The sequence below is a fragment of the Crocodylus siamensis genome, chromosome 2, assembly GCF_052110815.1.
Source record: "Crocodylus siamensis isolate JL-2025a chromosome 2, ASM5211081v1, whole genome shotgun sequence".
NCBI lineage: Eukaryota > Metazoa > Chordata > Crocodylia > Crocodylidae > Crocodylus > Crocodylus siamensis.
The window spans coordinates 95,391,543-95,406,995 of record NC_143396.1 but is presented as its reverse complement, the minus strand read 5'-3'; the positions used below and the strand labels follow the sequence as shown (position 1 = coordinate 95,406,995).

At 39.9% G+C, this 15,453-nt stretch overlaps 1 protein-coding gene across 7 annotated transcripts in view; it reads left to right on the top strand.

The window, feature by feature from the left end:
- Positions 1–15,189, top strand: part of FBXW7 (F-box and WD repeat domain containing 7) — a 253,244-nt gene extending 238,055 nt beyond the window's left edge. For 5 of the 7 annotated variants that reach the window (XM_090036396.1, XM_090036393.1, XM_090036394.1 and 2 more), the window contains 5 exons: positions 1,625–1,738; positions 6,103–6,284; positions 8,844–9,069; positions 11,516–11,726; positions 13,117–15,189. In XM_090036396.1, the coding sequence (XP_089892522.1) occupies positions 1,625–1,738; positions 6,103–6,284; positions 8,844–9,069; positions 11,516–11,726; positions 13,117–13,385 (1,002 nt within the window). In that variant the 3' untranslated portion in view covers positions 13,386–15,189. The remainder of the gene's footprint in view (positions 1–1,624; positions 1,739–6,102; positions 6,285–8,843; positions 9,070–11,515; positions 11,727–13,116) is intronic. The other 2 variants (XM_090036395.1, XM_090036398.1) reach the window with 2 other exon arrangements.
- Positions 15,190–15,453: the final 264 nt, after the last annotated feature.

Genomic DNA, 15,453 nt, shown 5'->3' with positions numbered 1-15,453 from the left:
ATAATTTTCAAAAGGTCTACTTAAACTCTTATTATCATGTCTAATTAAGGTTTTGTATGTATGCTTCTCATCCATTTTTTTTTAAAACCAAATAGAACCTTTTTGAGCACCTATTTGAAAATCCAAGTACAGTACCTATTTGATAGAATTAAATCAGTCTACCACTATTGTAATTTGGAATAACAACCTGAGGAATGCATACCCATATATCATGCTATTACCTGCCAAGATGATGCCACTGACTTTAATAAGAACACTGATGGAAAGTTAAACATGCATCAAAGGTATTTTCAAAGTGCTGGGGCCTTTTTCAGTTATGAAAGTATTCCACAGAACCAGGTGTCTCCTTTTATTTCGTCCCTCATTTTGACAAGTATTTTTAAAACTTTTGAAAACCAGAGTAAAATATCTGATTTTTTCCTTTTAGTATTTTCTTTTAGTATTGCCTTTTCCAATAAAGTGCCAATGTAACATTAACTATAATTGCTCTGGTTGTACATGGCAATGCAATAGAGCATGCCTACAGTGTAATGACCTTGACACTAGATTATATTCTTGTAACATGCTTTGAAGCACAAACATTTATGTAACAGCAGTTTTCATAGCATCTCTGAAATAGTGTGGCAGCCATATCATCACGTCACATTACAGATAAAGGGCAGTCAGGAACACAAGAAAACAGACTTTCGTGGTTCTTGTTAGGGAAATTGTGTATTTACCACTGAAAACAAAAGCACCACAAGTAAGTATAAAAGAAAAGCAGACGTTATCTAAAAATCTGTGGAAGGCTCTTGCTGTTCATCTGGCTGCAACTTAATGCATCTCTGGCAACAGCTCTATTTCTTGCCTTGATATGCCACATCAGACTATGCTGGAATTATTATTAAAATGGCAGCCCCAGGCAATGTCCTGCTGCCTACTTCATTTCAGTGGAAATTTTGAAAAAGTATTCAGATATTTTTAAATAGTAAATTCCTTCTTTGACTTACATATTCTGATGCATGATTTTTCTTGTGCTGTAGAAAAGATTGCTTTATTTTTCCATGATCAAACACTGGAAAAGCCATTTTTGAAAAATAGCACTACTGTTCATAAATGTGGAAATTCAAATAGCGGATAAGTGGAATGGTTTGGAAAATAAATTCACATTAAAGACTAGACCATGAAAATAATCATTGCAGTAAATAATAGAAGCACATTCCTTCTGTTCATAATTGAATTAACCAAAAATATTTTCCATGAAAACTTCTCTTGTTTTCAAAGATTAATTTTTTAGAGGAGAGATAAGAACTGGGGAACTCCTGAATTAGAATAGGTGATCTACTCACTGAGTTGCACAATTTCTACGCATAATTTAGTCCAGTTATTTTAGGAGGATTAAAAAAAGCTAAAATGTATCTAGCTATCAATGCCATATTTTGCCATGGAGGAAATGTCTTCCTGCCTCACAGCTAGTGATAAATTAGATCCAAAGCATAGGATCCAGGGACACTTGTTTATTTGTAATTTTTTCCAGCTAGAATAATATGTCTCTTTTTTATTTATACATGCTTAATGTTAGGTTTATTTTCCAATGTGTTGACTTACAGTATAACACACAAATGTTTATATTTTCTATTGTCAGGTGCTCAAAGGTCATGATGATCATGTAATCACATGCCTACAGTTCTGTGGTAACCGAATAGTCAGTGGATCTGATGACAACACATTAAAAGTTTGGTCAGCAGTTACAGGCAAGGTAAGTTAAAATTCCAGTGAAAGGGACCACTAAAAAAGTGGAAGCAAGTTAAAAACTGTTTCAGTAATTTAAACTGTTTGCTTACTAGTATGTCTTAGGCTCTTGTCAGTGATACAATTATGGCAAAACTAATGCAATTTTACCTCTTTCATTCAGATGTAAAGTTAGTGATGTAGGGTTCTAGGTTGTAGCCATATTGGTCTAAGCACAAAGGCAGATGAACTCTGAGTAGAGACGACATCTTTTATTAGATCAACTAAATAGTTGCAAAGAAGTTGTTCTTTGCAAGTTTTCGGACATACACATCCTTCTTCAGGCAAAATAAAAAATTGAAAATGGTGAGAGAAATTAAAGATGGTCAGAAATCTTTCAGGTATGAAAAAAGCCAGTCTTTGGAAAGCTGTTCTTCAAGAATGCAAATGTAGAGGGATTGCAGAGACAAAAGCCGATTGTTTACCGGAAGGTATCAGATGGCAGAGAGGTTGTGGAGGGGCCATAAAGTCTCTGTTAATATTTAGTCCAGCTCACTTGTATGCCTACAGGAGCATGTTGACTTAACATTGTAATACTATAAAAGCCTAAGTCTGTTTGTCTGTCTGTCTGTAATGCTTTATTTGCACTTTGATTGATTGGCTGACAGAAACAGCCAATCAGAGTGCTCCAAGCATGGGGAAGCGCCGCCATGATTCTGAAGCAGCGCTGAGGACTGGCTCCCCCTCTCTGCTCCCTGCAAGAGGCAGAACAGGCAGCATGGGGCGTTAGGCACTCCATTCCAGACCATCCCCCACCCCCCGTCATTCTTGACAGGCGGTTGGCTAGTTTGCATCATAACAGCCATTGTTGAAAGTAATGTCTGCCCATAGCCTAAGTAAGTGGTACACTCAAGCTTCTAGCCTGGTGGGCTGAATGAGTAGCACAGGGCTGGTCCACTATCAACACATAGGTCTGACCCCATGGGTGGACTGGCCACATGCATTGACCTGATCCACCTGCAGAGTGTCCCATACATTGAACTCAGCACGGCCCAGTGATCTAGCATGCAGGGCCATGAGATCTGGTCTGCAGGGCTTCCCAAGGGTATGGAAATTTGGCAGCAGGAGAATGGCAATTAGTGCTGTCGCTTCTCCCTGCTGCCAGATTACTGCACCTTTGGAAGCCCCATGTGTTTGGAGACTGAGCACCACTGACCCAAACCCAAGTACTTGGGCCCTTTTTCTTTACACAGAAGCAAGTCTACTTTATGAAAGTCACCTTGATGTAAAATTACAATGCTGTTCATGTTTCTGTTGGCATGTATCCTCGTTCTCTTGGCAATTCCTCCATTCTTGTGGAGTCATTTTGACAAGTATTCCAGAGAATTTGGACAGATACGTTACATTACCTTCTTTAAAGCTTAATTTGTCCTCCCTTTGCCCACCTGGATTTTGCTTCTGTCTAATGCCTGTCTTCTACCTTTTTCAAAAATTACTCTGTTTGGTCATTTCACTGAGTGTTCCTTAAAATATACAACAAATTTCCCTTTATAAGCTACTCTAGTGCTAGGCTGCATAGGAACTTTACATCTTTCTTTATTTCCTGTTAAATTAGACCCAGCTCAGGCAGAAATAGGTGGCAACTTGATAAGAATTAATAAACACTATGAACGCTCAGATTGACAGCCAGAATGTTTTCTTGTTACTTACAACATAAGAACATTACATCTGCCCAGTAGACAGAGAGTTTTTTTATACATGTAACAACTGACCACATGTAAGCAGAGACACTTTAGGAAAAGCCTTTGTTTAGGTACCGAGTGCCTGGCATACTGAATTAACTGTATTTAATTCAGTGTTATATCATTATTAGCCTATGTGTTGATGGCAGTGTGTTGAAGATATCCACTTTGTAATATTAATGTTGACTGTATTTTGAAGGTGTTAGTGTCTGTCTTTGCGTGCCTAGAAGTTGCTTGACTGGATTGTAAATACTACCTTGGGGAAGAATTAAACTAAGTGGTATGCAGCCACACCTAGTTCTGCTGGCTTTCCTTCACTGATGCCACTTCATAAAAGAAACCATGGTACTATTTTAGCGTTCTTTTATCAAAAAGGACAGAGAAAATATTTTTCCGTGTAAAACATTTGCTTTGTTTATCCCTCCCTCTTGAAAACAACATATTTCAATGGATATATAAAATAATTCGTGACAGGATGACTTTCAAGGAATTTGAGTGCTTGGTAGCTTCTGAACTAAGAACTTTAAAAATTCTTTGTATGAGAGAGAGTTGCTTCAAACATTAAAGGATAAGTGAAAAATGTAGAGCCAGTAGAGAAAAACTATATACTTATTCTTACTTGTAAAAAGGATGTAATTAGAGGCCACCTGGATGCAAATAAACTTATTACATTTTTATGTGCAAACAGAATAAGATCTTGTCCAATAATACATTTAATAATTTAAAGAGATCATGTTGATAAAAATCAAAACAACTGAGCCAAGTTAACTAGGACAAATAACTTCACTGTGAATATGAAAGTGATAACTTCGAACAGTTTAAAAACATTTTGTAAGATGTCTGAAAAGCCAGAATTAAAAAACCCCCTGCATTTTTAAATGAACAAAAAACAGATTAAAAACCTAAATGTAAGCAAGTACGGAAGAGGGAGAATTTGACAACAATTAATAACAACTGGAAGCTGGTAAATTGTAGAACATCAATAAGGAAAGTTAAGACACAAGAGGAAATAAATAGCCAACAACAGACTAGAAGTACTCATTCAAACAGATCAGGAGCAAAATGAATCATAACAATAATACTGGTCAATTACTACATGGAAATGGTCACAAAAGAATATTCTCTAGTCACTAATGCCAGAAAAACATAAAGGCTTAATGTTTTTTTTTCTGTTCTGTATTTGGGAAAAACCCAAATTGAGGCAGTTTGTATTGGATGATGATGGAATACTTTCCATTCCAACAAATTCCAATAAACTGCTGCTAAACACTCGCTACTGAAGTTTTTGATTCATCTGATACAATTACCAGGCATCATCCAAGGATTTTTTTTAAAAGCTAACTAAGGTGTGCACAAGGGTGTGCAAAGCTTCAGTCACTGATTCAATTCAGCTGAGATTCGGCCTGATTCAGTGGCCAAATCTCCAAATCAAATTAGGAGATTATTTAATCTCTCCTAATCAAATCAAAACCCTCTGAATCGATTTGGAGAGATTCGAAAAGACTTGATGATTTGGGCATAGACATAGCCTTAAGTGTTTTTTCTGTGTACCTCTAGGTACCAGGCAGCTTGTGAATGCTGTGACGGTGGGGCGGATGGAGCATCCCACGGGAGCACGGGGAGGTCCCCAGAACACTCAGCAGTAGACCCTGAAGTGGACCAGAAGCACTTCCGGTCCACTTCTGGGTCTGCCAGGGACTTCCACAAACCCCCCCGGTTCGGCAACTGGTGCCTCTAGGGTCCCCCTGTGGCCGATTGCTGAGCCAGGGGTCATGGAGGGGGGGCTCCTCCACACGCTCGGCAATGGACCTGGAGTGGACCAGCCCCCTCCTCCCCCCCGCTCCAGTGGAATGCTCCATCCACCCCACCATCGCAGCGTTCATGAGTCACCTGGTACCTAGAGGTATGTAGAAAAAACATTTAAAGCTGTGTCTATGCCTGAATTGCTGATTCTCCAGATCAGCATCAAATCTTCAGTTTTAGGTTTGGCTGAATCAAATCGGGACAGTGATCCAAATCAACGAAACGAATCACTGTCCCCAGTTCAGGCTAAATCTGAATTGAATATGGCCTGTTTTGCAAACCCCTAGTGTACACTGGACCATTTATGCTGACTTTCAACAGGTCTTGGAGCATTGGACCAGATCCAGGGACCTAGCAGAAAGTTAATGTTGTGCCAGTAGTTAGAAGGGGTAAAAGGCATTATTGGGTAATTATAGGCTTCTCTCTTTGATATTGATCTGGGGAAAAGTTACAGATTGAATGGTAGTGGATTTGTTTACTAAAGAATTTTTTTAAAGTAAAATAAATAATGCCAATCAACATGAGATGATGGAAAATGGAGCTTGTTCAACTATCTCAATACCTGTTCTTTGATGAGACTACAGGTCTAGTTGATGAAGATTAATTTTGTTAATGCAGTATAGTTGGACATCTGTAAGGCCTCAGATACCATATAATATTTTCATTAAGATATTAGAATGATACAAATCAACATGGCGTACTTGTAACGGATTAAGTGGCTAAATGATAGGTCTCCAAATATAACTGTAAATGTAGAATAATTATTGGTCTTTCCTGGTCATATGACTTGATTAGATTTCTTTCCCCTTCCTTTAAAACAGTAACTATATGAAATATTTATTTTTAGTGTTTGAGAACACTAGTTGGACACACAGGCGGAGTCTGGTCATCACAAATGAGGGACAATATCATTATCAGCGGATCTACAGACCGAACACTGAAAGTATGGAATGCAGAGACCGGAGAATGTATACATACATTATATGGACATACTTCCACTGTGCGTTGTATGCATCTCCATGAAAAAAGGTAAATGATTACCTTAAGGATTACCTGTAGAAGTTGTTGTTTTTACCTCTTTTCATATTGTGTATGTGAAAGTAAATGTAGCTCATTAACAAGGATCTTGGTTTTCCATGATAAAAAAAATCTCTGATAAAAATGGCATATTCTCTGCTAAACCCCCAAAATCCATGATTAAAATGAAAGCCCCCCACAACCCCTGGCTCTGTTGGTGTACCTCACTCCCCCCTCACCCCCACCCACAGTTCCTGCTCCCCAAGCCCTGCTGAAGGGGGCTCCCAAGTGCCAGGACTATGGGGCCAGGGACCTGGGTCTGTAGCCCCTGGCAGAGCCTGGCCCTCCCCTTCCCCCCTACCCCCCCCCCCCGCTGTCTGCTGTGGGCTCAGGCAGGGGGTGCTGCTCACCACATGTGGGGGGGATCCACACCCGCCACATCTGTGCACAGAGCAGAGGCTGTGCACTGCCCACTGTAGGCTTCCAGCTTGCTGCCCTCCCTCAGCAGCTCTGCAGTTTAGCGTGTGCAACTGGGTGCTGCAGGGAACAGCAGAGCCATGCAGGAAGCTGCCTGTCGCTGCAAGCTCCACGCTGTCCTAGCAAGATATTTCCTGCCTGCACAACTGCAGCAGGAGCGGCAGCATAGGGTTGTGCCCAGGGGGTGCAAGCAGCACAGAGCTCACAGCAGCAGGCAGCTTCTTGTGCAGCTCTGCTGTTCCCTGCAGTGCCAGTTGCATGCCCTGGAGGAAGGCAGCAGAATGGGGAGCACAAGCCTGAAGCAGGCAGCGCACAGCCTCTGCCCCACATACCGATCTCGGGGGTGCAGGTCCCCCTGGCCTTCAGGAGTGCGCAGTGGTAGGGAACAGCCCCCACCTGAGTCCACAACAGGCAGCCCACCCCTGCCCTGTGCACAGATCAGGAGGATTGGGGTCCTTCCTGCCCCCCTGGAAGTGCACACAGTGGAAGGAGCTGGCCTCACACCACAAACGAGCTGCCCACAGTCCCGTTCCACTCCCCAGTGGGTCTCTACAGCCGTGCCTTGCGGCCCTGCCCCCAAGCCCCATGCACTGCCCAGCTGGGCAGGAGGCCCAGCCCTGCTCTACTCCCTCCATAACTCCCTGTGGGGGCCGCAGTTCTCTCCCTCCCCCATCTTACCTGCAGGAGCTGGTCTCCAGGCTGTCTGGGGCCATGTGCATGTACATGTACCTGGCGCCCCCTGTGTGACTGCCCTCCTCCCACTCCCTCCCAGCCCCCTGCAGGCTGGAACTCTGCCAGCCTGCAGAGGGCTCCTTGCAAAACTGCAAAATCCATAGGTTTCTCTGGTAAAATGAGAAATCCACCTTTGCTTCCGGTAAAAGGTAAAACTATGGTTTACTCCATTTTTCTATGGGAAACAGAAAACCCTGATCTATTATGAAATAATCTAACAATAAAGGTCTGTACAAAACACTATAACATTCAGTAAAAATAATATTTTAAATTAGTAAACCTAATTTACAAATTAGGCAAACTTAAATTATACAATCAAGACTAAAGAAGAAAAGGGAGAAACAAGAGAAGGAAGAACAGAAGATGAAAAAGAAAAGGTGTAAGAGTATTATTAAGTACTGTAAGGTACAAATATGGAGATACACAGTAATTTTAACTTACATGCGACTGATAAAGCTGTTTTGGTTATTTCTAGGACCAATTTTCCTATGCTAGGAAGAGCAGTCCTTTTTAAGAACTATTTTTGTCCATCTGTTGTAAATCATTACATAGTTTAAAGGCTGCCTTTTTAAAAATGTCTCCAGTCTTGAATATTTCTTAATAAATATTCCTTTTAACCAAAATATATTGGTTTCTTTCAGCAACAGAATTAAGAGCTACTATGTATTGACTCAAACTTTGCCTGAGCTGTTGCATTTATTTGTTTAGTCTATTAATATGTAGCTGCTTCTAGAATATCATGTTGGTTATTCCTCCCTTCTTTTCTTTAAAAAGGACATTGAGGTTTTTAATTATTTGAAAGAGTTACAGGAATCTTTGTTACTATGTATTTTTCCATTTCCACTCTTAGAAGCTACAAAACATTCTAAACTGTTGCTTACTTCCTAAATGAAGTGAAATAATTTTTGTTTTACTAAATACAAACTTCTAAAAAGCTTTTTTTTGGGGGGGGCTTAGAGGGGAGGGGGTTGTAAGTGGAAGGTAGGTTTATTGTTAAGATGCAGGCATATTTGAAAGCAGATGGTATGTAATTTTTCACGCTTCATTCTACCTGTCCACCTCCATCCTGACCTGCACCATCTTGGTCAAGCTCTGGAGTTCTTGGCTGGCAATCATACCAGATCTTTTGGCGCTGTGATGGTGCTTGGGGTGGTTATAACACCAAACTTGTTTCACTTTCAAACCTAATAATGTGAAACGGGTCTTTGCGGACAACTGAATTAGACCCCATGCTACCTAGTCACCCAGAGAAATAATTTTAGTTTTTTACTGTTTTATCTACATTATAAATGCTTTTAATGTATTTGCTATAGTTACAATAGATGTTTCTATGCTAAATACAGTTTTTGTTCATTTCCCCAGGGTTGTCAGTGGATCTCGAGATGCCACGCTGAGAGTTTGGGATATAGAAACAGGCCAATGTTTACATGTTCTGATGGGTCACGTAGCTGCAGTGCGGTGTGTTCAATATGATGGCAGGAGGGTAGTTAGTGGAGCATATGATTTTATGGTGAAAGTGTGGGATCCAGAAACTGAGACCTGTCTACACACACTGCAAGGGCATACTAACAGAGTCTATTCTTTACAGGTAAGCAATCTGAATCTAGTGCTCCAGATTCTTTGGGATGTTCCACTAGTGTTTCTGTTCACTCAGTCCACCTTGCTAAACTATGGGTGATTTGCTAAATTACTTTTGCAATCCTACAAAAACAGAGCAGTGTATATTATCCTTCTTTTGTGACCCATTGCATCTTGTCTTAATTTGGCTTAAATCTTTCAGGGCAGGGACTGTGGGTTGTAAAGCAGCCAGTGCAGTGGAAGTCCAAATCTTGGTTTGGATCTGGAGCAACTGTCACTACACGAGGCAAAAAGTAAAAAGAGAGTAGTTTTTCTTCTATTTTTACTGCTAAGAATTTTCACTATACATGTTCTTGTCCTTGATTCTAACAAGACACTTCTCTATGATGCTCTTCTCTAGGCTATGATACTCTGTTGAACAAAAAGTGCCTGGCCAGTTCAAAAGTTTATAGGTTGTGGTGTATTAGAATTGTAATACCAGAGTTGTTGCTCTGTGCTAAAGTAGGAGGAGTGCAGCCCTACTTGCTCTGTGTGCTGGGTTACTACAGTCCCATGAACACACTTCAGATTGAGTATTTTACAGCTGTGAGCAAATGGCTTCCCAAAGAAAACGTAACACTGGTATTTTAAATCAATTAGATCTTGATTCTCCTCCTGCAAGCTAAAGATAAAGCATCCAGACCGACAGAAAGAGATTGTACTGAGGATTTGCTACAGACCCCTAGGCTCAGACTTGGATAAGGGTAGAGATCTTTATCAGATTATGGGAGAATTTAGTAATAGTGGGAATTGTGTGATTATGGGCGGGTTTAACTTCCCAGATATAAATTGGATAACAAATATTACTAGGGTACAAGTATTCTGGGATGAGAGAGCCAATAGAGTTCTACTGAATGGTCACTGAACTGCCTGGAAGCAATATTATTTTACATTTAGTTTTAATAAGCAGAGAGGATCTTATAGAAGAGGTGCTTAGTCTTGGTATTGAGTGATCATGAGCAGATTCAGTTTAGCCTAAATTGCAGATCAGACAAAAGAGGGCTTCAGAAAGGGAAATTTTGAGAAATTAATTGTGTAAGGAGATTGACTGGACTCAGGAACTCAAGGATTTAAATGCAGAGAAGGCCTGGAGTTAATTTAATTTGAAAGTGAAAATTATCTGGAGTTTAGTTGAACAAAATTTGGACTAGAAATTCGAAGGAAGTTTCTTACACTTCAAGGACTGAAGTTTTGGAACAAGTTGCCAAACAAGGGAGTGGGGCAAATTTATCAGTGCATGATAGGATGTGGGAGTGGCTCTTTAGGTCATGATGCCAGAATTTGATTTGTAGCTTTGAGTAGTTGGTATCCTCAAGAAGGGGTTGAAAAGAAACATGATCTCCATGTAGGTTGTATGTCTGGGGGATGTCTGGAAGTCCCATGGTTCAGGGCTTCTGCTGGAGCTAGGTAGACATTTTCCCCGTCCCTTTGGCTCCTGAGTAATTCCCTCCCCCCAGGTGACTTTTAAATAAACAAATGAAAAGAGTAGTTTACATGTTTTTTAATGTTATGTCATCCATTTGCAAAGCCAAATTGCCAGCAGGTCTGGACCCAATAGCCTTAGGTAAAATTATAGGCATAGCTACACCCCAATGATTGTGGATGCAGCTTACATGGTTACAGTTGTCTATGAGGCCTGGGCCAGCATAGCTAGACTGGTTTCAAGTTCCATTACATTACAGCCTCACTGAGAGCGCTATGTTTACAAGAGCTTGCAGTGCTCACCTTCTTGTAGTCCTTACCTCCCCTACTCAGAGGAGCAAGAAGGTGTTAAACATTTTAAATTGGACAGAAGATAAGCCAAGGTGGCACCTTGTAGACTAACTCATTCAGAGATACAGGAGCTTTTATAAGCAACAGCCTACTTCAGACACTATGCATGGACTGCGTATCAATGAACACATCAGTCCATTTGTAGCGTCTAATGAAGTAGCCTGTTGCTAAGGTGCTACCCTGCCATGCCTTCTGCTTGACTTCAGGCTAGCTCAGCTAACCACCTCTCTCTGCATTTTAAATCAGAAAATCCATGACACCACCATCATTTTTGCATTTCTGCCATTCAACCTTATTTATTAAAACTTGCCCAAATGTTCCATGTTTAGTTTCCTTGTTGTCTGGAAAGTATGTGATATTTATCATGACTTTTCAAAATATATTTAAGGTAAACATTTTTCTCCAAGAGTGAGATCTGTAGTAGTTTTATTGATAAGCCTGTTAAACCCAACAGTCTCTGTCTACATTAAGTTCTAAGTTATATTTAGCATCATTTGAGAGAGCCTACATTGAGTAATTAAATGATGATAGAATGTCTGTAAGTTACAGTTTTAATGTTTTAGTTAGTGAAACTATATTTTTTCTATGTTAAGCATCCTAATAGCTTATTATAATTGTGTATAATAGCTTTTCCTTTTTTGCAGTTTGATGGTATTCATGTGGTGAGTGGATCTCTTGACACTTCAATCCGTGTTTGGGATGTGGAGACAGGAAACTGCATTCACACATTAACAGGCCACCAGTCTTTAACAAGTGGAATGGAACTCAAGGACAATATTCTTGTGTCTGGAAACGCGGACTCTACAGTCAAAATCTGGGATATTAAAACAGGACAATGTTTACAGACATTGCAAGGTGGGTTGCTGCATTCCAACCCTAAAAGCAGGCATTTAAAATACTAAAATGGTGCAGTTAACTACATCAGGAAGTCTGAAATGTAGCAGTTGTTTCAGTACTGAGTGCTGCTAAAACTGTTACCCTCATAACAGTACATGTTCGTATTTGGTACAGTTGAGCACTTCTACTTCCCATGCATTGCCAGAGGGCAACATTGGCCTTTTAAAGATTACTTGATTTGATCCAAATTGAAGCAACCTTAAATTTAAACATTTCTTTAATGCACCATTTGGTAGAGAATTATTTAAAGAGAACCATGGCAGGACACTTGCATTACAAAAGTTATCTCTGATGCTAACTGGACTGTCTGTCTGCACTTAGCAAAATCATCTTTCTGTGAATTAAATAAATCTTTCTGTTTTTTGTAATTTAATCTATTAAAATAATTTGCTATTATGGAAGGCAGATGGTCCAGTCTGATAGGAATTTGATGTGGTTATATTAGACTAATAAACCACAAAAATATGTAGGAAATGGCATCTCAAAACAGCCAGTCAACTTATTTATTTAGGGGTCACTTGGACATTTCAAAGACTACTGATTAATTGGATTGGGAGGCAGAGTACACTGTCTGTTGCAATAAATCAAGAAAAATGAATGGAAGGCATGTCCTTTATTTTATAACAGTAAAAGAGAGAGATTTCAGTTTTCATTTTGACTGTTGCTGTGCATGGCTGCATCCTTTTTTTTTCTAACTAAGATTTTGGTAGTATCTTTCCCTGGCTTTTACACATCAGTCGTGGTTGCAAGAGAAAATGCACTTCACAGAAAAGCAGCCTCTGCTGCTTAATCATACTTGCATGCTGCAAAGAACAAACACTGACCTTTAAAGTACCATTCCTAGGGGGTGGTTTAAAGGGGAAAAAGGCATATAAAGAGACATAGTTTTGTTATTGGAGCTGATAATTACCTCTGCTGTCAGTTGGGCATTTGGCTGTGGGAGGACTGAGTTTTGAAGTAAGTCTAGAGATTTGGTAGCAGCACCATTACAGTTCAGCAGTGACCTTTAATCAGGCCATTCTTTGAATGGAGCACTGGGGACAGTACCTGCCTTTTCTGTAATCACCTCCTATGGTTAATATACTTTTGTTTTCCTGAGTTTCAGATGAGATTTCTACTTCATATCCAACAAAAGCAGACACCAGTAAGGACAGGCAAAGTACTGGGGATGTCTCCATCTCTGCACTATCCTTAGAAAATGCAAAACAATGTTTCTGCATGTGCCAATGTTTAAACATTTGCTTTACCGCAAGGATCAAAGTCTACAAATGCATTTGCTTCTAAGCCTGGTAATAACCATCCCTGCTTTCTAACCACAAGCAACATTCTTTTCCTTTTACTGCTGCAGGTCCGAACAAGCATCAGAGCGCTGTGACCTGTTTACAGTTCAACAAGAATTTTGTAATTACTAGCTCAGATGATGGAACTGTAAAACTTTGGGACTTGAAAACGGGTGAATTTATCCGAAATCTAGTCACATTGGAGAGTGGGGGAAGCGGAGGAGTCGTGTGGCGCATCAGAGCCTCCAACACAAAGCTAGTGTGTGCAGTTGGAAGCCGGAACGGGACTGAGGAAACAAAGCTGCTGGTGTTGGACTTTGACGTAGATATGAAGTGAAGGGCAGAAAGATGAATTTGTCCAAACGTGTAGACGATGTTCTCCCTTCCCTCCCCCTGCAAAAAAAAAATCCCTTGTCCTTGGTGGTGCAGGATGTTGGCTTGGGGCAACAGATCCTAAAGACCTACAGACTACGAAGGAGAAGATGAAGAGATGACAAACTATAACTGACAAGAGAGGCATTTGCTGTCTCGTCACATAAAAGGCTTCACTTTTGACTGGGGCAGCTTTGCAAAAATATGACTTTCTAAATCAAACCAGGTGCAATTGTTTCTTTATTTTCCTCTGCGTGCTCACTGAGCAGAGCAGAGGTTTAAAAAGTTGTTACAATTCTTGCTAACCTGTTATTTTACCACAGAGATCTAGAAAGGCGCAGCGTAACATCAGCTACTAGTTGACTTTCAAACTAGAGAGCCTCTGTGACAACAACAACAAAAGGTCCATTCCTGATGTGGAAAAGCTAAAATCTTACTGTGAATTGTTTTTGTACAGTTTTCAGCTTTTTTTGCCAACCATTGCCAATGTCAATCACAGTATTAGCCTCTGTTTATCTATTTACTGTTGCTTCCATCTACACTCTTCAATGCATAAGTTGCTCTGAGGTGGCAAGTTGTCCTGGGTTCTGAGAGTCCTCTGATGGATTTAATTTGCAACGCTGGTGCTAGAAGTAGGTCTTCAAATATGGGATTGTTGTCCCACCCCTGTACTGTATTCCCAGTGGCCAAACTTATTTATGCTGCTAAATGAAAGAAAGAAAAGCAAATTATTTTTTTTTATTTTTTTTCTGCTGTGACGTTTTAGTCCCAGACTGAATTCCAAATTTGCTCTAGTTTGGTTACAGAAAAAGACTTTTTGCCACTGAAACTTGAGCCAACTGTGCCTCTAAGAGGCTGAGAGTGGAAGAGTTTCAGACAATTAAGAGTGAAGTTTGCCTGCAAATAAAGAATTGAGTGTGTGTGCAAAGCTTATTTTCTTTTTTCTGGGCAAAAATTAAAACACATTCCTTAGAACAAAGCTATTGCAGCCTGTTCTGTGGGGAAACTTTTCTTTGTGAGGGCTGTGGTGAATGGAATGAACATACATAATAAAACTGACAAAATTTTTAAAAAATATAAAATACAAAAATGGAAATAAAGTTGCTGGTCAGTCTTAGTGTTTTACAGTATTTGAAAAAAACAACTGTTACAGTTATTGCTGGGAGGAATTGACAGAGCAAAAACTTGAGTTTTTGTAATAAAGTTGTCACATACAAACAAAAAAAGAAATGAAAAGTCAGATGGTTTGCCTCATTCTCCAAAAGCCACAACTCAAGCTGAACTGTGAAAGTGGTTTAACACTGTATCCTAGGCGATCTTTTTTCCTCCTTTTTTTGTTTTATTTATAGTCTGATTTAAATCAATCAGATTCCAGTCGGTTAATTTTAGTTATGTAACAACCTGACATGATGGAGGAAAACAACCTTTAAAGGGATTGTGTCTATGGTTTGATTCACTTAGAAATTTTATTTTCTTATAACTTAAGTGCAATAAAATGTGTTTTTTCATGTTAGTATGTCTTTTTCTTCCAGTAGTTTGGTACTGTTTAAAACAGCTTTTTGAGTCAGTATCCCAACTGCTCTAAAACTAGAGTTGTTTCCGAACTCTCTCATGAGATGAGTGTGCAGATGCATTAAAAAGAAAAGACCTGGTAAAGCATTTTAGTGACAAAACTCTTCCCAGGAAGCTACCTTGTCGTTCCCATCCCACATGCAAAACCTCTGGTTAAGCCTCTCTGTGCTGCACTGTATTATGGTGTGAACCGGTGTCCGCTCTTTGTCAATGTCTTGAATTTGTCAAGGGGGCTTCTGCAAATGTGACAGTAAGTATATTCTTGGTGATAAGAGCCTAGGATATTAAGATTTGAGTCTGGAGGGAGCTGGCCAGGAAATTAAACAGTAAATCAAGGAGAATATTATGTGAATAAGCTTTGGAGGCTCTAGCCATTTCTTCTGAGACCAATTTGTTAATTGCATCTGAGACTGACAATCTAATGTTTATTATGTATTGATTGCAATCAATGGGTTGAAATT